Source organism: Taudactylus pleione, unplaced genomic scaffold (assembly GCF_031769625.1).
Source record: "Taudactylus pleione unplaced genomic scaffold, aTauple2 ptg000194l, whole genome shotgun sequence".
Lineage (NCBI taxonomy): Eukaryota > Metazoa > Chordata > Amphibia > Anura > Myobatrachidae > Taudactylus > Taudactylus pleione.
In genome coordinates, this window is record NW_028284596.1 from 319,946 (window position 1) to 340,289 (window position 20,344).

At 47.3% G+C, this 20,344-nt stretch overlaps 1 protein-coding gene across 1 annotated transcript in view; it reads right to left on the reverse strand.

The window, feature by feature from the left end:
- The window catches only part of SLC9A5 (solute carrier family 9 member A5), a 137,782-nt gene that overhangs the window by 54,128 nt on the left and 63,310 nt on the right, over positions 1-20,344 (reverse strand). Inside the window, exon 7 of the mRNA XM_088476767.1 lies at positions 16,298-16,500. Within this exon, the coding sequence (XP_088332893.1) occupies positions 16,298-16,500 (203 nt within the window). The remainder of the gene's footprint in view (positions 1-16,297; positions 16,501-20,344) is intronic.

A 20,344-nucleotide genomic window follows, 5' to 3' on the forward strand; every position in this document is an offset into this window, starting at 1 on the left:
GAGATCAGCGGCGTATTTATGCGGACGTACTAACTCTGCACAGCCCATAATTCCATCGACGTGCTCCCGACAAGCCCTCTCTAAATGCGTGACCGCCTCTTACAGCCAGTAACACCCCTTCAGCAATCCGTGAAGATGCGACTGAGTTGTGTACGGCACGGCATCGTCTGAAGTTGCGCTCAGTTTCAGAGCGTGCGCGTCAATTATTCCTCCACAAAAAGTGACTTGTATTCAACTGAAGTGAAGCGTGTCCGATAGGCGGTTTCACCGACGTCCACTTTATCTCCATAACGTAACAAGTACCAACCAATCAGCACTTAACTGTCCTTTTTCAAACACAGCCTGTGACATGGCAGTTAGGAGCTGATTGGCTGGTACGTTATCTCCGTTCACTTCATCTGCATCCAAGGCTTAGTAAATAGACCCCAGTGATACAAATAGTCACTATAGAACGAACTAATACAATTAAGGAGGACAAATCGTAAACATATGTATGAAAGTCTCCCGCTGACTCCATAGCAGAAATGAGGTTGCAATGAGCGAGGAAAGCTGAGCTCAGATAAATACACCGCATGAGTCAGATATTAATCCTTTACTCTGAGTGGCATCTCGCGTATCGCCACCAAGCGCCCCCCTCCCTTGGCATCTGTTCTCACCCTGATGGGCGCAAGCGGTGGCAGACCTGTCATTACCCGAGACAGCTGCCATTAACCCCTTCCCGTGCTACGACATCCTTCTTTTTTTGGTGTCTTGCAGCCCCCGTCACACAAAAGGCAGAGGGGAGGGGGTTAAACGCTGGATTTGCTGAATAGTAATTGAGTCACGCCACAATGTACAGATGTAAATAACATGGCAATGAGATGCAGATCAGACTGAGCTATTCCCCAGTACAAAGAATTAGGAGGGACACGTCTGCAGGACGGGGCGGGTAGACTGCAGATGGTAGAGCAAAGCCTGCCTAGTGAATAATGTGGCGTAATAAAACGCACGCATGGCGCCATGTAAGTGAATTACACACTGAAAAGAAGTGTAATGGACATGTCACATTATCATGTTAACCTAATCGGAGGTGCTCAGTCACCTCTAACTGATCCTGGTTAAACCGTTTTTGCGGCCAGTTTAGGTCGCAGGATAGACAGGGAGTCAGATCAGCGGAGACCATTATGGAAATTGCGCTGTCATATTATAAAGACACAGGCCTTTGTGCGTGGAGAGCAGCAGCTTGAGCGCCAGGAGGGGACGGAATATCGCCTGAAAGAGTTTCGGCGCAATCTCCTCTTTGTAACGCGCAGAATCTGATTAACTACTGGTCCCAGGAGAGAATGTGCCATATTATAAAGTGATACAAAATGGATTCCTAGTAAGCTAAGAAAGTCCCTGGCTGCGTACAACGCCCTCTCCTGGTGAGAGAAGGCTGTGCAGTGCCAGGACCGTCAGACACGCTCTCTAGCAGATTGTATCTAACCAACGGTGCAGGCTAATAATAAATGTAATGACTTATGTTGGCAAAAGAAACCACGAGTGTATGACATCTAATTCCGAAGAACAAAGAAACGTCCAGGGAAGTGGAAAAGTCCTTTAGGATGGACTTTTCTGAACTGTCATTTTCATTTAATACATTTAGGTGGCCATAGTCACTAATATTACGTAGAAACAAAACTGTAAACAAATAAGACTGGGAAATAACAGACAGAGGGGTATGAGGGCCCTGCTCGCATTGCTGGATGTATAGGAATACAGTGACACCGGTAGCGGGCGTAGTAGGTATTACCGCAGGCCGCATGGCTGGTGGTTCAAATCCCGACAGCGGCAGCCCGACAAGTGTGAAAATCCCGATCGTCCTAAAAGTATATAAACTAACCTAATTTAACCCCCTAACCCTCCTTTAGGGTGCCTAACCCTAACCTCCCCCCCCTGTGCCTAAACCTAACCCCCCCTTTCCCACAGCCTAAACCCGGGGGTGCCTAATCCTAACCCTCCCCCCTGTGCCCTAACCTCCCATTCCCCGCAGCCTAAACCTAAGTCGCCCAGGGGGGTGCCTAACCCTAAGTCCCCCCGGGAGCCCTAAACCTAACCCTCCCCCCCCGTTCGGCTGTCCGCGCCGGCTTACCTTCGTTCGGTATGCCGGGCGTCTGGTTAATGACAGGCGTCGAGTTTTAGACGCCTGTCATTAGTACCACGCCGGGATTAGAAAGTCTGGAAGCCGGCGGTCGCCATTTAGACCGTCGGCTTCCAAACTACATCCCCCGGTAGCAAATGACTGTAAATGTATCTTCCAACATTTTATGATACTATTATATATGTTATATACCGGTACAGTACAGTATGACTGCAGCTGAGAAGACTTTGCCGAACCATGCCTAATACAATAGCTTCATGTACAAAACCAATTCAGCCCTGTTTATGATACTGTCAATTCTACAGTCTACACTGTGATTGGTCCATTTTTCCAATATTGTTTATTTGGAACCGTCTCTTATCTGCATCACTGCAGATACTAATCTTTATAAGCTGTAAAGCTGGGTACACACTATACGGTATATCGTTCCGACGCGGATCGGTATGATATATATCGTACTTTTCGGGACAATGCAATGAATGACACATCGCGCCATCGTACAACACATCGCATGGTGTGTACCTAGCCTTAATATGTAGTCATCTTCATTTTAATCTTGTAGTAACGTAATTTATTGTGCTATGGGTGACTGGAATACTAGAGTAAGAACCATATTCAATTAGAGGCGAAAAGTAACTAGTCCCATCAAATTTGGTATACCGTATATACTCGAGTATAAGCCGACTTTTTAAGCACATTTTTTTGTGCTGAAAAAGTACCCCCTCGGCTTATACTCGAGTGAAGTGTAGCGCTGACCGGACGGAGTTCGGTCAGCGCTACACAGCACAAACACATAGCCGCCGGAGCCGGAAGCTGCGTGTTTGCTGTAATCAGCAGCCGCTGAGAGTCTGTCAGACTCTCAACGGCTGCTGCTGCTCCCACTGCGGGAGCCATCTTCCGGCTCCGGCACTGGGTAATGGGAGACACGTCGTCATGACGACGTCTCTCCCATGCAAAGCGGCCGGAGGAGCGGATAGCGGCGGGACCAGGAGCGGAAGTTTCAGGTAAGTGATTTATTTTTTTTTATTCTGATCACATCTCTCTCTATTGGGGGGGGGGGGACTACAGGGGGCACTACCAGGGGGCGATTACTACAGGGGAAACTATCAGGGGCACTAAAAGGGGGGATTACCACTGGGGGGAACTACCAGGGGAGGATTACTACAGGGGGCACTACCAGGGGGGGATTACTACAGGGGGCACTAAAAGGGGGGATCACCACTGGGGGCACTACCAGGGGGGATTACTGCTGGAGGCACTGAAAGGGGGGATTACCACTGGGTGCACTACCAGGAGGGATTACTACAGGGGGTACTACCAGGGGGGATTACTGCTGGAGGCACTGAAAGGGGGGATTACCACTGGGTGCACTACCAGGAGGGATTACCACTGGGTGCGCTACCAGGAGGAATTACTACTGGGGGCACTACCAGCTGCTGCCATTTCCCACACTAGGCTTATACTCGAGTCAATAAATTTTCCCAGTTTTTTTGGGTAAAAGTAGGTACCTCGGCTTATATTCGGGTCGGCTTATACTCGAGTATATACAGAAAATGGGTGCAAGCATATTTTGAAGTCCCTAAAGTGAACTTTAAAAATTCTTTAAAAATCCACCTGCCGCAACCACCCGCATTCTAGAAAACACCTGCCGCAACCACCCGCATTCTAGAAAACACCTGCCGCAACAACCCGCATTCTAGAAAACACCTGCTGTAACCACCCGCATTCTAGAAAACACCTGCCGCAACCACCCGCATTCTAGAAAACACCTGCCGCAACCACCCGCATTCTAGAAAACACCTGCCGTAACCACCCGCATTCTAGAAAACACCTGCCGCAACCACCCGCATTCTAGAAAACACCTGCCGCAACCACCCGCATTCTAGAAAACACCTGCCGCAACCACCCGCATTCTAGAAAACACCTGCCGCAACCACCCGCATTCTAGAAAACACCTGCCGCAACCACCCGCATTCTAGAAAACACCTGCCGCAACCACCCGCATTCTAGAAAACACCTGCCGCAACCACCCGCATTCTAGAAAACATCTGCCGCAACCACCCGCATTCTAGAAAACATCTGCCGCATACTTTTTATTTTTCGCCCCCAAAACGAAACCACTTTTTTGGGGGTGTCCTATGCTAATTTTTCTAAATTTTTTGCCACAGATAACTTTAAGGGGACATTCCAAAGGCTGCAGGGTACTTTTTTAAAGTCTGCACCACAAAACCCCAACTCTGCACTATTTTTCGCCACCTATTCTATGGTGAAAACTTATCCCCGTTTTTTTGTAAAGACTTTTCGCACCAGCGAAAAGTCTTTGAAACTGAATATGGGGATAACTGAAAATTGCGAAGATAACGGCTTTTCGCAGCCTAATTGAATATGGCCCTAAGTTTCTAGTTAATCATTTATTAGCTTTGTTTACTGTAATACACCTCCCAAAAATTAAAGTTTAAAAACAACAGACGCTTATTCCGACCTAGTGGTGTATAACAAGAATAAAAGTTCAGTTCGGCATATGAATAGTGCCAAACCCAAGTGATGGCCGGGGTATCTCTCCGTCTCGCTGGCACTGTGCCAGGCTGAATGACACGGTCACACAGGAAGCAGCGCGCTAAGGGCCTGATTCAGAGCCGCTCGTAAGCGGCCGCTCGTTCGCTCCGAGCGATGTTTGCCCAACTGCGCATGCGTACGGATCGTTATACGCATGTGCGAACCCGTCAGTGCGGCCGAAATTCGTTTGTTCGCTAAACAGCGAATGCCAGCTATTTTGAGTGACAGGAGGAGGCGTATGTGGGTGGTAACAGGGGAAGGTGCTTGAAAACGGGGAGTGGAGATCAGAACGCAGGCGTGCTTAAAGGTCAAAACGGGCGTTTTATGGGTGTGCATAATTAATACAGCAGCGTCATCGGCCACGTCACTGGGTTATTTTATAGTCAGAACTGCTCGCAAGATTGTGGTAGCAAAAACCAACCACAAGAATAGCGAGCAGTTCATACGCTGGTCGATGTACTCGATTAATCTAATAAATAGCGGACATGACGTAGGATGCGAGCGGCCAGGGGGCGTATTTTCCAAAAAAACGACCGCAAGTTTTGTTCGCTCGTTCAGAGGCGTGAACAGACCGCAAAGAGCGAACGGTTCATTTGAATAGCCACCCCTATTTTCTGGATGAGCGAGCGCTAATTGCGTCCAGCTCTGAATCAGGCCCTAAGGCTCAATGTGCTTGGTCATCGGAAGGGAGTGAATAACGCATTATTATAATAGAAACATATATCACCCATACTATATATAGTTTGGTGTAGGCGTCTTCGTGGGACACAAGAGGAGATGCATCAAGCTTTGGAAAGAGATAAATTGGACAAGTTGCCCATAGCAACTAACCAGCGTCTAACTGTCAGGTATCAAGCACAGTCTATAAAATGACAGTTTGAAGCCGATTAGTTGCTATTGGCAAAGTCTCCACTTTATCTCTAGGTTTGATACATCTCCCCCTGTATGAGAGGATTCTTTTCGATGTCCTGCTCTGTGGATGTGTAATAAACAATTCTGTATGTACTTAAAATGTAAATATGATTATTTATGTGATTACCACTTCAGGAGGTAATACTATGACATGTAGTGGCTGATACATTCACAAGTAATTATTCAGGTAAATGAGAATAGAGGTGATCGGAGTCACTAATTAATATACCTTATCGTATGAATAATGATCTAGTTTTATTTCTATACTTTGTATGAGGCTATAAGTATAATAAAATGCAATGTCTCCTAGATACCTTTATTTATTGATGAAGCGTTACGTTTTATAGCTACTATACATTAAGCGACATATGGCAGACGCTGTAGCACAGTCGATGCGCCTTTTACGCAGCGACTGCGCTACAATATGGAGAAGCCACCGGAGGCATCTTAAGTAACAAGACTCGCACTGTCGGCTTCTCTGATCCGATGTTGCGCCCGGGAAAGGCAGATATCGGATCAACTGCGTGACCATCGGACATGTGTGTAACCCCCAGGTTACTCGGGATGTCCGGGAAAATCGCGCTGTGACGCTGTGCCCCAGGATGCAGCCACTGGCTTCGCCAAGTCCTGAAAACGGAAGCAACACGCGTGTCACTCATGCTGTGACTGAGGGGGCACTGCGACCGTCGTTACAGGCACAGATCGCCAAACATCGGAGCTGTATGGAAACCATCAGGGTTTGAGTACAATCAATAACATGATCATGGGTCTGTTTGTTGTTGGACAAATATGCGGTCAACAATGGCCCCGCCATCCCGACCGCCAGGATCCCGAAGGTAAGTAGCGGGGTTGGAGGGTTAGGTTTACAGTTTGGGGAGGGGGAGGTTAGGTTCAGGCACCGGGGAGGGTTAGGATACCGACCGACAGGTGTCGGTATCCTAACCCTGTCGGTATGCCGGCGTTGGGATTCCCCATTCTACCCATCCCCTTGGACAATACCAGTAGACGACCCCCATATAACAGGCGCTTGCCACCACAAGGCATTGCTGAGGATTACAAGCGGACAGAATGCTAAACACCTGAGTTATCTGTATAGTGTCCTGTCCACTTGTAATCCTCAGCAATGCCTTGTGGTGACAAGCATCTGTTATATGGGGGTCTCCTCTATCATGCTGCCTGTCCTGTATGCCTTAGGCTGGGTACATATTAGGTGATATATTGGTTGACCTGTTGTGTTGAGGCAAATTGAAACAATATATCGTCCACATCGCATTGTGTGTATGCTCAATCGCACGTTCATCGTAAATTCACATCTGATGTGATGCGCGTCAGATGGGGGACGTTGTCGTGAACAATGTTTTGTACATCGTGCAGTGTGTACGCTCAACCGGAAGACCATAAGATATATTGGTCCAATCTTTCCTCTGAATACATCACCTGAGCTGCCAGTGATCTCCAGGATGATTGCACAGTGTGTACAGGAGAAACGATTAATTGGATACAATGTTCTGACATAATATATCGTGCCGTCGTTTGGAGGATTGCATAGTGTGTACGCTCTATATCGTGTATTCTGGGATGAAGGGGAATTGGAACGACGATCACGTCTTTTCAACGTTGTTGATGTGTACCCGGCCTTACAGTTGTCTAGTATATTGTCATTTGAAATTACATTATACTAGACAACTGGACAGGACAGGACAGGAAGCAGAATAGGAAGCTACTGAAGTAACAGGGGACAGTATAAAAAAGACCAGGCCAATCTGCATCTGGGCTGGTAGATAGACCATAGTGATAGAAAATGCTTGGACTAGGTTGGTGGCAGACAGGCAGTAGCGGATTAACTGAGCTGGGTCAGGGCTGGCAGCAGATAGTCATGTTCTTGCAGATCCAAGTAGCACGAATATATTTCAGGGTCTCTTTTTAGGTATGGGAAATGATATGTAGCTAAATGTTTTGGAAATTAAAAATAAAATTGCACAGCCATGTTGATACGCTAACTCATCCGTTCAGCGCAGCAGTACAGTGGCCAGTATGACTGCTTCTGATGGTGTAATCTTTAGCCAAGGTAGGGGGTGCTAGATGCATAAAGTTTGTACGAGCTGCTGATGGGACAGATATGTCTGCAAATATATCTGTGAATGACGTCGTTCACAGACTTATCGCTGGTACACACTGGCAATTGATTGGCCAATATATCTGTCGGTGTGGACCCAGCTTAAGTATTCTCAGATTGTGCAATACTGTGGAATAACCTGTTGCTATATAAAGGATGTTAATACCAATAAAAATAACCACCAATGTGCAAGAACTGGCCAATGATGTCACAAGAGGGCATTTGCACTGCATCACTACAGTTTTTACAATCATCATAAATAATCATTTAACAATGATATCTGCAGGAATATCTGTCTCTTAAGATGCGTACACGCTGGGCGATATTACTGAGCGATTGCACGATTACGACATCGTAATCGTGCAATCGCTCAGTAATCGTGCACTATAATGACGGATACAACCAGCGATGCGCGCTCCCGCTGGTCGTTTTCCGACATTGTCCAGCGCCTGAACATGCAGCACAATCTGCCGATAACGACAGATTATGCATGTTCAGTGATGAGGGAGGGAGCCTACACTGAACGACTGATCGTTCACTGTAGGCACTACAGGGGATCAGGAATGACTGTACGATTACGATGTCGTAATTGTACGGTCTTTCCTGATCGCCTAGTGTGTACGCACCTTCAGAACAACAGCACTTTTCTTTGAAAGCCACAGAATTGCACCGTGAGAAATAACTGGCAAGCTAGCAAATAATGTACAATTCGCCATCTAGTGGAGATATTGGTGAAATGCAGGCTTTGGGAAACCTGTGCAGCCTGATTCCAGAGTCAATGGCTGCAGAAACCCAGGGCACCAATGGCCCGGTCTCTGTAGAGTTTGTACGATCTCCCCACATTTGTGTGCGTTTCCTCTGGGCACTCCGGTTTCCTCCTACACTTCAAAAATATACTGACAGGTTAAATGGCTTCTCTGTGTGTCCTTGTTGTAGGGTATATAGACTGTGTGCTCCACTGGGGCAGGGACTTATGTGAATGATGATGATAAATATTCTCTGTAAAACATCATATAACATATAGGCACTAAATAAATAACATACAATAACTATTACACATTAATTCATTAAACCCAGTGCATTCCTGAGATAAACTACCTTATTATACCTTTGTTATAGTTACCAGAAATCACAAGAACCCAATCTGATCCAAAAATGGAACTACTGCCTAATTAAATTAGTTACTGCAAATCTATCAAATCCTTGCACAGATGTAGCATTATAAAATCCAAGCTTAGCGTCCACATTTATTAATCTTTTAAGAACATAAAGACGGAATGTAGCAAAATGTGATTTAATACAAAAATAACTCACACAAAGCTTATTGAAGGACACTGAAGATAAAGTGACATACAGAACTATCAAAGCACAAAAGTTTCTCATAGCAGAAAATGGCTTTCATTCTACTAAACATGGTATGATATTTTTTTTTGCTAATATACATATGAAACATGATTACATTTTATTAATTCCTGGAGGAGATACATTATGCCCATGTAAACACGCCTATCATTGATACAGGTGTTTTATTCTTACTTTCAGCATTTACACATTTATGCCGACATCTTCACAAACATGTATTATGAGAAGCATTGCTTTGATTCATTATGTTTACTATAAGGAATAGACAAAATAATAAACTTGGACTGACGCAATATAATTTCTCATGGCCAAATTAATTGTATTCAAATCGCTTAGGACCTGTTAAATGGGCGATACAAAAAAAATTAGATGACTGCCTTTCTGTGATGCCAGACATGTAAGAATAAAGCCGGGTGACATAAAGTAGGTCCCTGCAGCATAGCTGTGGCCCTAATCAAAAAGCAGGGTTGCATACAATTGGATTTAAAAAAAAAAAAAAAATCATAAACGGATTTATTTGATTGAAATAGGATTTTTTTATTAATTTATTTTTTAAATAAACATTTAAAAATGTAAAACGTTTACTTAAAAATTTTTTTTTAGAAAAATTCCTATTTAAATCCAAAAAATCTGATTTAAATCAAATAAATCCGTTCTTTTTTTTTTAAATCCAATTTTATGCAACCCTGTAAAAAGTATTTACCCTTTATTTACATGCACACAGTAAATATATAATTTTTCTAATTATGCTGATAAGGCTATAATCATGGTATTTGTTATGAGTATTGAAGAGCATTTTCCATTCAATACCTTCCCTTATACGTATGAGATTATAAGCAATTAATTTTAAAATACAATTGTAGCACCTTTAATCAACAGATTCAGAGATGGTACGTATATACTTATGCTGGGGACAGTCTAAATGTGGACAGCATAATGTCGACGGGAGAATACCAACATTGTTGTCATTTTATTTATAGCATTTTAATGGTGTTGGCATTGTAACTTTAAACATGATGCTTTACCTTCATGTTTAAAGTGACAGTGTCGACATGGTTAAAATGCTTTAAATAACATTACTACTGTGTCAGCATTTTGACTGTCAACAGCATCAGGGTCGACTATTTAACTACCTCCCGATAATAACGGTTTTTAAGGGTTACCTTTGTTTAGACCTCTGTAGTCAATACATTGGCATAAACATTCAGGGGACATGTAGTGTTTATTTCTGAACTTTCCTTCATGTAATTTTCCATGGCTTTGAACTCAGGAGCTGAGAGAACATATAAAATGTTCCCTTGGGAAGATGTGAACTAGGAATGAACCCAATAGCTGTCAATCCTTACATTGGGGGGTAGTTTGTCAGCAGATATTTTTTTTTTGCTAAATAAATAATACAAATCTTTGCGACGCTCAGGTATATTTTTAAAATAAGTGGTTGTAATATGGAGAGGGAGAGAGAAACCTTGCTCTTAACACTTCTTACTCCACCGAACAATCTAATTTCAGTTCAGTTCTGTGATCATGCAGCGATAACCATGGATAACACAATCCTGTAGGAAAGGACGGTAAAGGCTTGCCACTCAACACTAGGGCCATGTAAGGTGCTTGTAACCAATTATTATTATTAATCTCCAGACAAGGAGTTATTGTCTAACTCGCAAACAGTGACAAGATTATTTTAAGAAAAGAGATAGAACAAAAATATGGAAGACACAGTGACAGACACTAAATGGTAAAATATGCACCACAGATCAGGAAGATGATGGTCCAACATCCGGACTGAGGGCCTGATTCAGAGCTGGACGCAATTAGCGCTCGCTCGTTCAGAAAAAGGGGGTGGCTATTCAAATGATCTGTTCGCTCTTTGCGGTCTGTTGACGCCTCTATGTCTGAACGAGCGAACAAAACATGTGGACGTTTATTTGAAAAATACGCCCCCTGGCCGATCGCACCATACGTCATGTCCGCTATTTATTAGATTAATCAAGTACATCGAACAGCGTATGAACTGCTCGCTATTCTTGTGGTTGGTTTTTCCTACCGCTATATTGCGAGCAGTTCTGACTATAAAACAACCAAGTGACGTGGTCAATGACGCTGCTGTATTAATTATGCACACCCTTAAAACGCCCGTTTTGACCTTTAAGCACGCCTGCGTTCTGAATTCCACTCCCCGTTTTCAAGCACCTTCCCCTGTTACCACCCACATACGCCTCCTCCTGTCACTCAAAATAGCAGGCATTTGCTATATAGCGAACAAATGATTTTCGGCCGCACTGACTGGTTCGCGCATGCGTATTATAAACCGTACGCATGCGCAGATGTGCGAACATCGCACGGAACGAGCATACTGCCGCTTACGAGCGGCTCTGAATCAGGCCCTGAGGCCCTGATTCAGAGCCGGACGCTCTGACAGAGCGCTCGCTTTGAATCAGGGCCGTCCTTCTATTTTATTTAGAGCGGCCTCCTGGTCGTCCGCATAGATGTGAGTGATCACCCACAGCTATAGCGAGCAGCCATGATGATGGTCGCGATGGTCAAGACCATCCCGACCATCGGGCTTGCGACGAGACCCTTGCGGTAGGGTCTCGTTGCCGCAAGCCCAAGAGTGCTTTTGGCTCTAACAGAGCCAAAAACACTCCCACTGACATCACTTGTGATGTCAGTGGGGCCGGCCCCAGATGGTAGGCGTTCCCATGGGAACGCCTCCGTCTGGGCAGACACGCCCCCGGCCCGCTCACCAAAGGGGGCGTGCTGTCACTCAACATCGACAGCACGCCCCCTTTGTAGCGAGACCCGGAGCGACGGCTTCCCCGTCGCTATCCGGGTCTCGCGCATGCGCACGACGGAGCCGGCTCCGTCGTGCGCATGCGCACTGGGCCAACATCGACCCGCTTGCAAGCGCATAGCGCTCGCGAGCGGGTCTGAATCAGGCCCTGAGGTCAGGGCAGGCAGCAGAATAGATGAGTCAGATACTAGGCTTAGGTCAGTGCAGGTGGAAGATAATAAGGGTCAGAGACTAGGGTGAGTCCAGGGTATGCAGCAGATAAGAAAGGTCAGAGACTAGGCTGAGGTCAGTGCAGGTGGCAGATAAGGGTCAAAGACTAAGCTGAGGTCAGGGCATGCAGCTATATAGCGAACAAATGATTTTCGGCCGCACTGACTGGTTCGCGCATGCGTATTATAAACCGTACGCATGCGCAGATGTGCGAACATCGCACGGAACGAGCATACTGCCGCTTACGAGCGGCTCTGAATCAGGCCCTGAGGCCCTGATTCAGAGCCGGACGCTCTGACAGAGCGCTCGCTTTGAATCAGGGCCGTCCTTCTATTTTATTTAGAGCGGCCTCCTGGTCGTCCGCATAGATGTGAGTGATCACCCACAGCTATAGCGAGCAGCCATGATGATGGTCGCGATGGTCAAGACCATCCCGACCATCGGGCTTGCGACGAGACCCTTGCGGTAGGGTCTCGTTGCCGCAAGCCCAAGAGTGCTTTTGGCTCTAACAGAGCCAAAAACACTCCTACTGACATCACTTGTGATGTCAGTGGGGCCGGCCCCAGATGGTAGGCGTTCCCATGGGAACGCCTCCGTCTGGGCAGACACGCCCCCGGCCCGCTCACCAAAGGGGGCGTGCTGTCACTCAACATCGACAGCACGCCCCCTTTGTAGCGAGACCCGGAGCGACGGCTTCCCCGTCGCTATCCGGGTCTCGCGCATGCGCACGACGGAGCCGGCTCCGTCGTGCGCATGCGCACTGGGCCAACATCGACCCGCTTGCAAGCGCATAGCGCTCGCAAGCGGGTCTGAATCAGGCCCTGAGGTCAGGGCAGGCAGCAGAATAGATGAGTCAGATACTAGGCTTAGGTCAGTGCAGGTGGAAGATAATAAGGGTCAGAGACTAGGGTGAGTCCAGGGTATGCAGCAGATAAGAAAGGTCAGAGACTAGGCTGAGGTCAGTGCAGGTGGCAGATAAGGGTCAAAGACTAAGCTGAGGTCAGGGCATGCAGCAATCAATAGAATTCAGTCCAATATCAAGGCAGATGTCAGGGCAATAGAAGAAGGAACAGTCTAACAAATTCAGGAAAAACCCATAAAGCAAGGTACGGAGTGCACTTATGAAGCTTTAGGCAGCCAATAAAATGCTTCAAAAGCCCCCACAGCCAGGTAGGCAGAAATCAATCCCCGGATGGCTCCATTAAATGACCCTGTTGTTCGGCTGCTAGGAAGCAGGCACAGAGGAAAGGACAGGGGTGGTGCTTGTTACAGGTGTGCGCCTGTTACCATTTGTGATGGAAGACTTACTCCATCGCAGTTAACTTTTTGTACAGTATACAAATACCTTTGTGCTTCATATAGTATAGGGCAGATTCTCTTTATAGACTTTCTAGTGACTCCTAAGAGGATCAGAATAGCATTTGCTCCCAAGACAGCACATTATTAACAAGATATCAAATGTTTCCCAAGTGATTGTGTAATAGGATTCCTGAGCAATAAAACTATCCAGGCCTATTTATAGTACGTGACCAGCAGCACAGACGGCAACAACCAGCGGCATATTGCTGTAATGTGCAGATCCGCAACGCAAAAAAAAAGTGTCACCAGCTGAAGAGAACACACGGAACTTCATAAACTTGTTGCCGCCACTGACAAGGAGAGAGCTCTGATCAGGAGGATGACATAGATGCAGGTGAACCCCCACTGAGGACTCTGCTGCATGTGCTCCCCGTCATGTGGTCCGGCACCTGCAGTTGATGTCATCCACAGGCGCCCCAAACATCCAATCAATCACTCTTCTGAGCAACCCAGGTCGCGTCCATTAACACTACAGGTGTCCCTTATCGCTCCTTGGAAAAAACCCTGGTACCAATCAGAATTGCAGACCCGGGTCACCCAACCTTGGTCGGGTCTGTTCACACATACTCAAGAACCGGATCGAGCCGCCTGCCTCGGGAAAAACCCGAGTTTTTGGTGTATGTTTGACAGGGGTGTAAAAGGGAACACCACCCATCACTAATGTAGTACACATATTATTGTTAATCACAGACACAAGCGCATCAGCCCTGATGTGATATAAGATCAGCAGGTATTAGGTCGACAATGTATTGGTCGACATCAAAAGGTTGACTGACAAAAGGTCGACAGGTACCAAAGGTCTGCAATACTCTGGCAAGGCACGCTTTGGTGTGTAGTTCCACAGCAGCTGGAGTGCCACAGGTTGCCTACCCCTGCAGCAGTATAGGATGACGGGGTATGTTTAGTGCAGGATGACAATAGAAGATCCCCATTGATTATTACATACACCGTATCCTTTAGATACACAGTTATATACAACATAGACAAGTCTTGTAAATGTTAGACTTCATTTATTTTGTACACTTTAGTTTTAAAACTTAAGTTGAAATGACCATTTAAAGCCTGACTACACCAGATCGTAACGCTACGCCTTCTGCAAGATCAGCCAATAAAACACTCAGCGTAATTAGCTACGGGACAGTAAACATCTGATCAACACTAATTATGGATTTTCCATCTGACGTTTTGTTACATAAGCACTAGAAAATAACAAGCTTGGCACAGACATACTCTCTGCGGGACGGAGCGGTTTTGTTCCACATCTTACAGGACCTGTAAAGACTAACCAAGCAAATCGGAATTCTTCCTCTCCTGCAGAGCATCACCACTACTTTCTGTACCAATGAGCTGCAGGCTACTAGCTTCCTGACCTCTCTGCAGAGCGGCTTATGTTTTACAAGGAGCGATTACAACAGATAAAAGAATTAACAATATCATATACTGGGGACCAGTAGGTGGCGCTGTATCATAAGTTGTTACTGTGTAGCCTCTCTTTCCTGTGACAGTCTCTCTCTCAAATATTTCGGAGACCCCACGGACAGCTGGAAGAGTGGGTCCCCTCCTGGTTGTGCCTATATCCCCTTCAGCTATCGGACCTGGACATGACGTGGAGTGAGGGCGGCAGTGCGGTTCCCTGACAGCGCTGTTATTTTGTCTCAACTGTAATACCTAGCCACCAACAATAGAAACTTGTAGCCTCGCGGGCTTGCTTCGCTCTCCACGCTTCAGATACCCTGTCTTGCTTCACTCACCACAAGTTACTATTCCCAATAGATGTCCATGTGGATTGTAAATGATGTCATCAGGATCCCTTAACTGAAGGGGATCTAGCCGCAACCGTCCCCTCCCTCCCTGCCCACTTCCTAAAGAAATGGACGGGATGGTGGACGTGATGAAGCGATTCTCGGCGGATCATGTCATCGCAGCCCTGCACCCTCTGACGTGCGACATTGCGCAGATGATGCTTGAACGCAGAAGCATATTTGGCAACAGCTTCCAAGTTCCTATGAGCACCTGTTGCCATACTACTAATAGAGTAATGCAATTGTGCACCAGCAGAACTGCTGCCAGAGGGGGTGGCCCGGGGTTCTGGGGCCCAGCCCTGCTCTCCTGATACCCCACGTAAGTCCTTACTGCATATGCACGTGTTAGACAAGAGGAGAGCACGGCCCCCATCACTGCACCCCCCCTCCACAACTTGAAATTTACAATTTGGCCCAGCAGTTAAGTGTTTAGGATATTACTAAACAAATAGTCACTTTGCTTATATAATATTAATATATTGTATTCCCGTCCCTCTGCATCAAGTAGGTGAGTCTCGGAGTGGTCTCCCCTCTAGCATTTGGCTCAGAAGTCTCGCGATCTGAGGCTAGCATGCAGTCACATGGTAACAAGTGAGCAGCTGTGCGCTACGTCACGTGCACTACTGCTAGCCAAATGCCTGGTGCTCGCTGAATAGCAATGGTGGTGCACATCACGGTAACTGGTATATAGCTAAAGGAGGCAGGGTATTCGTGCAGCACATTGCCCAGTAGGGTTAGTCCACGCAATGGAATGTATAGCAACGTGAAGAAAATCAAACCAGTGAAAAATATACTTATTCACGAATTCTCTCCTAAGGGGAGATTTATCAAAGCTCGGACGGAGACAAAATACCAACCAATCAGCTCCTGTCATTCCAGACTGTTTGAAAAATGATCAGCAGTAATAATAGTAAGTACACATTGGCAGCTCCGTACATACCCCTGGGGGACAAGTAGAATACTACTGATACTGGCACTGAAGGGGCTAAAGCCGACATGCCAGAAGGACTGGTGCGGAGAGAAGTGAAATCCAACCTCATACAGGGTAAAAGCTGTAATGACGTACTGACCTGGAACATTACAGTGAAGAACACGACCACGATCGTGGTGGCCACAAAGTAATCTTTCGCCTTGACTTTCTTCCCGTCCAGCAGGATCACCAGTGCGAAGGCAACTGCCCCCCGCAGGCCACCGTAGGACATTACAACTTGGTCTATGCGGTCCAGTGGGAGGAGCCTAAAGTGGTTTAAAACACAAGTCTGCAGCACGACACCTAGGATATAAAACGTCTGCAATCAGCTTTATTCATTGACCACAATATATCTTCTACGCAACACAGATGCCGTAAAACTACACCTCTCCCTACTCGTCACGGCTGCACATACTGATATAAAGAAATGGGAAGTGAATTCCCAGGGAAATGGCAGATTTTTCAGCGTTGTCCTTGGAAGTCTGACTCCCGGACACCATCTAGCAATGGCCCAGGTTCCCAACAGTGATGAAATGTACATAACCGCTAATCTTGTTCCGTAGACTTCATGCGATGCTCGCTGCGTGCTATTACCAAGTTAGTGTATACTGACAAGACTGAAAACGCAATAGAATTGCATTATGGCCAAGTTGGACGCTGATGTCAGATTAATGACAGCACGGCCATTATACTCGTACAGACTGTTCCTGTGCATGGTGACATTAGATTAGTGGTCAGGGAACAGGGGTAAATTACCCCACATGGGGTAAAAATTTAATTCCTGGGGTTAATGGACGGACAGCCGGGCATGCATATGAATCATTCTATAATATAGAATGATTCATATGCATGCCCGGCTGTGCCGCAGGGAGGCTCTAAGCCGGACGCCCGCTGAGATGTTATTACCAGCAGGCCGCCGCTCCTTCCCTGCAGCGCCGTGTTAGCCGGAGGCTGGAGTTCTCTTCTGAACTCCATCTTCCGCCTCTCTCCATGCGCACTAGATGTCATGACGTCTCTCCCATAGTTCCGAGGAGCAGCCGGGCGGACAGGATGGCGGCGGATGCAGGAGCGGGGATTAAGGTAAGGGTTTTTTTTGTTATTTTTGTACAAGCGGCACTACAGGGGCATTATATGGCGGCACTACTACAGAGGCATTATATGGGGGCACTACTACAGGGACATTATATGGGGGCACTACTACAGGGACATTATATGGGGGCTCTACTACAGGGGCATTATATGGGGGCACTACTACAGGGACATTATATGGGGGCACTACTACAGGGGCATTATATGGGGGCTCTACTACAGGGGCATTATATGGGGCACTACTACAGGGGCATTATATGGGGGCACTACTACAGGGGCATTATATGGGGGCTCTACTACAGGGGCATTATATGGGGGCTCTACTACAGGGGCATTATATGGGGGCTCTACTACAGGGGCATTATATGGGGGCTCTACTACAGGGACATTATATGGGGGCACTACTACAGGGGCACTATATGGGGGCACTACTACAGGGGCACTATATGGGGGCACTACTACAGGGACATTATATGGGGGCTCTACTACAGGGACATTATATGGGGGCTCTACTACAGGGGCATTATATGGGGGCTCAACTACAGGGGCATTATATGGGGGCACTACTACAGGGACATTATATGGGGCAGTACTACAGGGGCATTGTATGGGGGCTCTACTACAGGGACATTATATGGGGGCACTACTACAGGGGCATTATATGGGGGCACTACTACAGGGGCATTATATGGGGGCACTACTACAGGGGCATTATATGGGGGCTCAACTACAGGTGCATTATATGGGGGCTCTACTACAGAGGCATTATATGGGGGCACTACTACAGGGGCACTATATGGGGGCACTACTACAGGGGCACTATATGGAGGCACTACTACAGGGGCACTATATGGAGGCACTACTACAGGGGCACTATAAGGGGGCACTACTACAGGGGCACTATATGGAGGCACTACTACAGGTGCACTATATGGGGGCACTACTACAGGGGCACTATATGGAGGCACTACTACAGGGGCACTATATGGAGGCACTACTACAGGGGCATTATAAGGGGGCACTACTACAGGGGCACTATATGGAGGCACTACTACAGGGGCACTATATGGACTCACTACTACAGGGGCACTATATGGGGCACTACTACAGGGGCATTATATGGGGGCACTGCTATATGATTTCCTTCCTTTCAAATAAGGGGGTAACGTCGGCGTATCTAAATATATTTTGGGGTAAAAGGTAAAAAAGTTCCCTGACCCCTGCATTAGATGCACTAGTCTGGAAGATGTTAAAGAAAAAAAAAAACACAAAAAATTTGCGCACTGGCATAAATGCATATGTACACCGAAATGCAGAGTTTAAAATTACTATATAGCCTGCAGCTGCCACAACTCGCCCTCACTGAGCACTGCTGTCACACAGACACGCCGCTGTCATTGCGAGCACTGATCTCTCTCCTGTCTGTCACACAGACACGCTGCTCTCATTGGGAGCACTGATCTCTCTCCTGTCTGTCACACAGACACGCCGCTGTCATTGGGAGCACTGATCTCTCTCCTGTCTGTCACACAGACACGCTGCTGTCATTGGGAGCACTGATCTCTTTCCTGTCTGTCACACAGACACGCTGCTGTCATTGGGAGCACTGATCTCTTTCCTGTCTGTCACACAGACACGCCGCTGTCATTGGGAGCACTGATCTCTCCTGTCTGTCACACAGACACGCTGCTGTCATTGGGAGCACTGATCTCTTTCCTGTCTGTCACACAGATACGCCGCTGTCATTGGGAGCACTGATCTCTCTCCTGTCTGTCACACAGACACGCCGCTGTCATTGGGAGCACTGATCTCTCTCCTGTCTGTCACACAGACACGCTGCTGTCATTGGGAGGACTGATCTCTCTCCTGTCTGTCACACAGACACGCCGCTGTCATTGGGAGGACTGAGATCTCTCCTGTCTGTCACACAGACACGCTGCTGTCATTGGGAGCACTGATCTCTCTCCTGTGACACAGACACGCTGCTGTCATTGGGAGCACCGATATCTGTCTCCTGTCTGTCACACAGATACGCCGCTGTCATTGGGAGCACCGATGTCTCTCCTGTCTGTCACACAGACACGCTGCTGTCATTGGGAGCACTGATCTCTTTCCTGTCTGTCACACAGACACGCCGCTGTCATTGGGAGCACTGATCTCTCTCCTGTCTGTCACACAGACACGCTGCTGTCATTGGGAGGACTGATCTCTCTCCTGTCTGTCACACAGACACGCTGCTGTCATTGGGAGGACTGATCTCTCTCCTGTCTGTCACACAGACACGCCGCTGTCATTGGGAGCACTGATCTCTCTCCTGTCTGTCACACAGACACGCTGCTGTCATTGGGAGCACTGATCTCTCTCCTATCTGTCACACAGATACGCCGCTGTCATTGGGAGGACTGATTTCTCTCCTGTCTGTCACACAGACACGCCGCTGTCATTGGGAGCACTGATCTCTCTCCTGTCTGTCACACAGACATGCTGCTGTCATTGGGAGGACTGAGATCTCTCCTGTCTGTCACACAGACACGCTGCTGTCATTGGGAGGACTGATTTCTCTCCTGTCTGTCACACAGACACGCCGCTGTCATTGGGAGCACTGATCTCTCTCCTGTCTGTCACACAGACACGCCGCTGTCATTGGGAGGACTGAGATCTCTCCTGTCTGTCACACAGACACGCTGCTGTCATTGGGAGCACTGATCTCTCTCCTGTGACACAGACACGCTGCTGTCATTGGGAGCACCGATATCTGTCTCCTGTCTGTCACACAGATACGCCGCTGTCATTGGGAGCACCGATGTCTCTCCTGTCTGTCACACAGACACGCTGCTGTCATTGGGAGCACTGACCTCTCTCCTGTCTGTCACACAGATACGCCGCTGTCATTGGGAGCACTGATCTCTCTCTTGTCTGTCACACAGACACGCCGCTGTCATTGGGAGCACCGAGATCTGTCTCCTGTCTGTCACACAGACATGCTGCTGTCATTGGGAGCACCGAAATCTGTCTCCTGTCTGTCACACAGACACGCTGCTGTCATTGGGAGCACCGA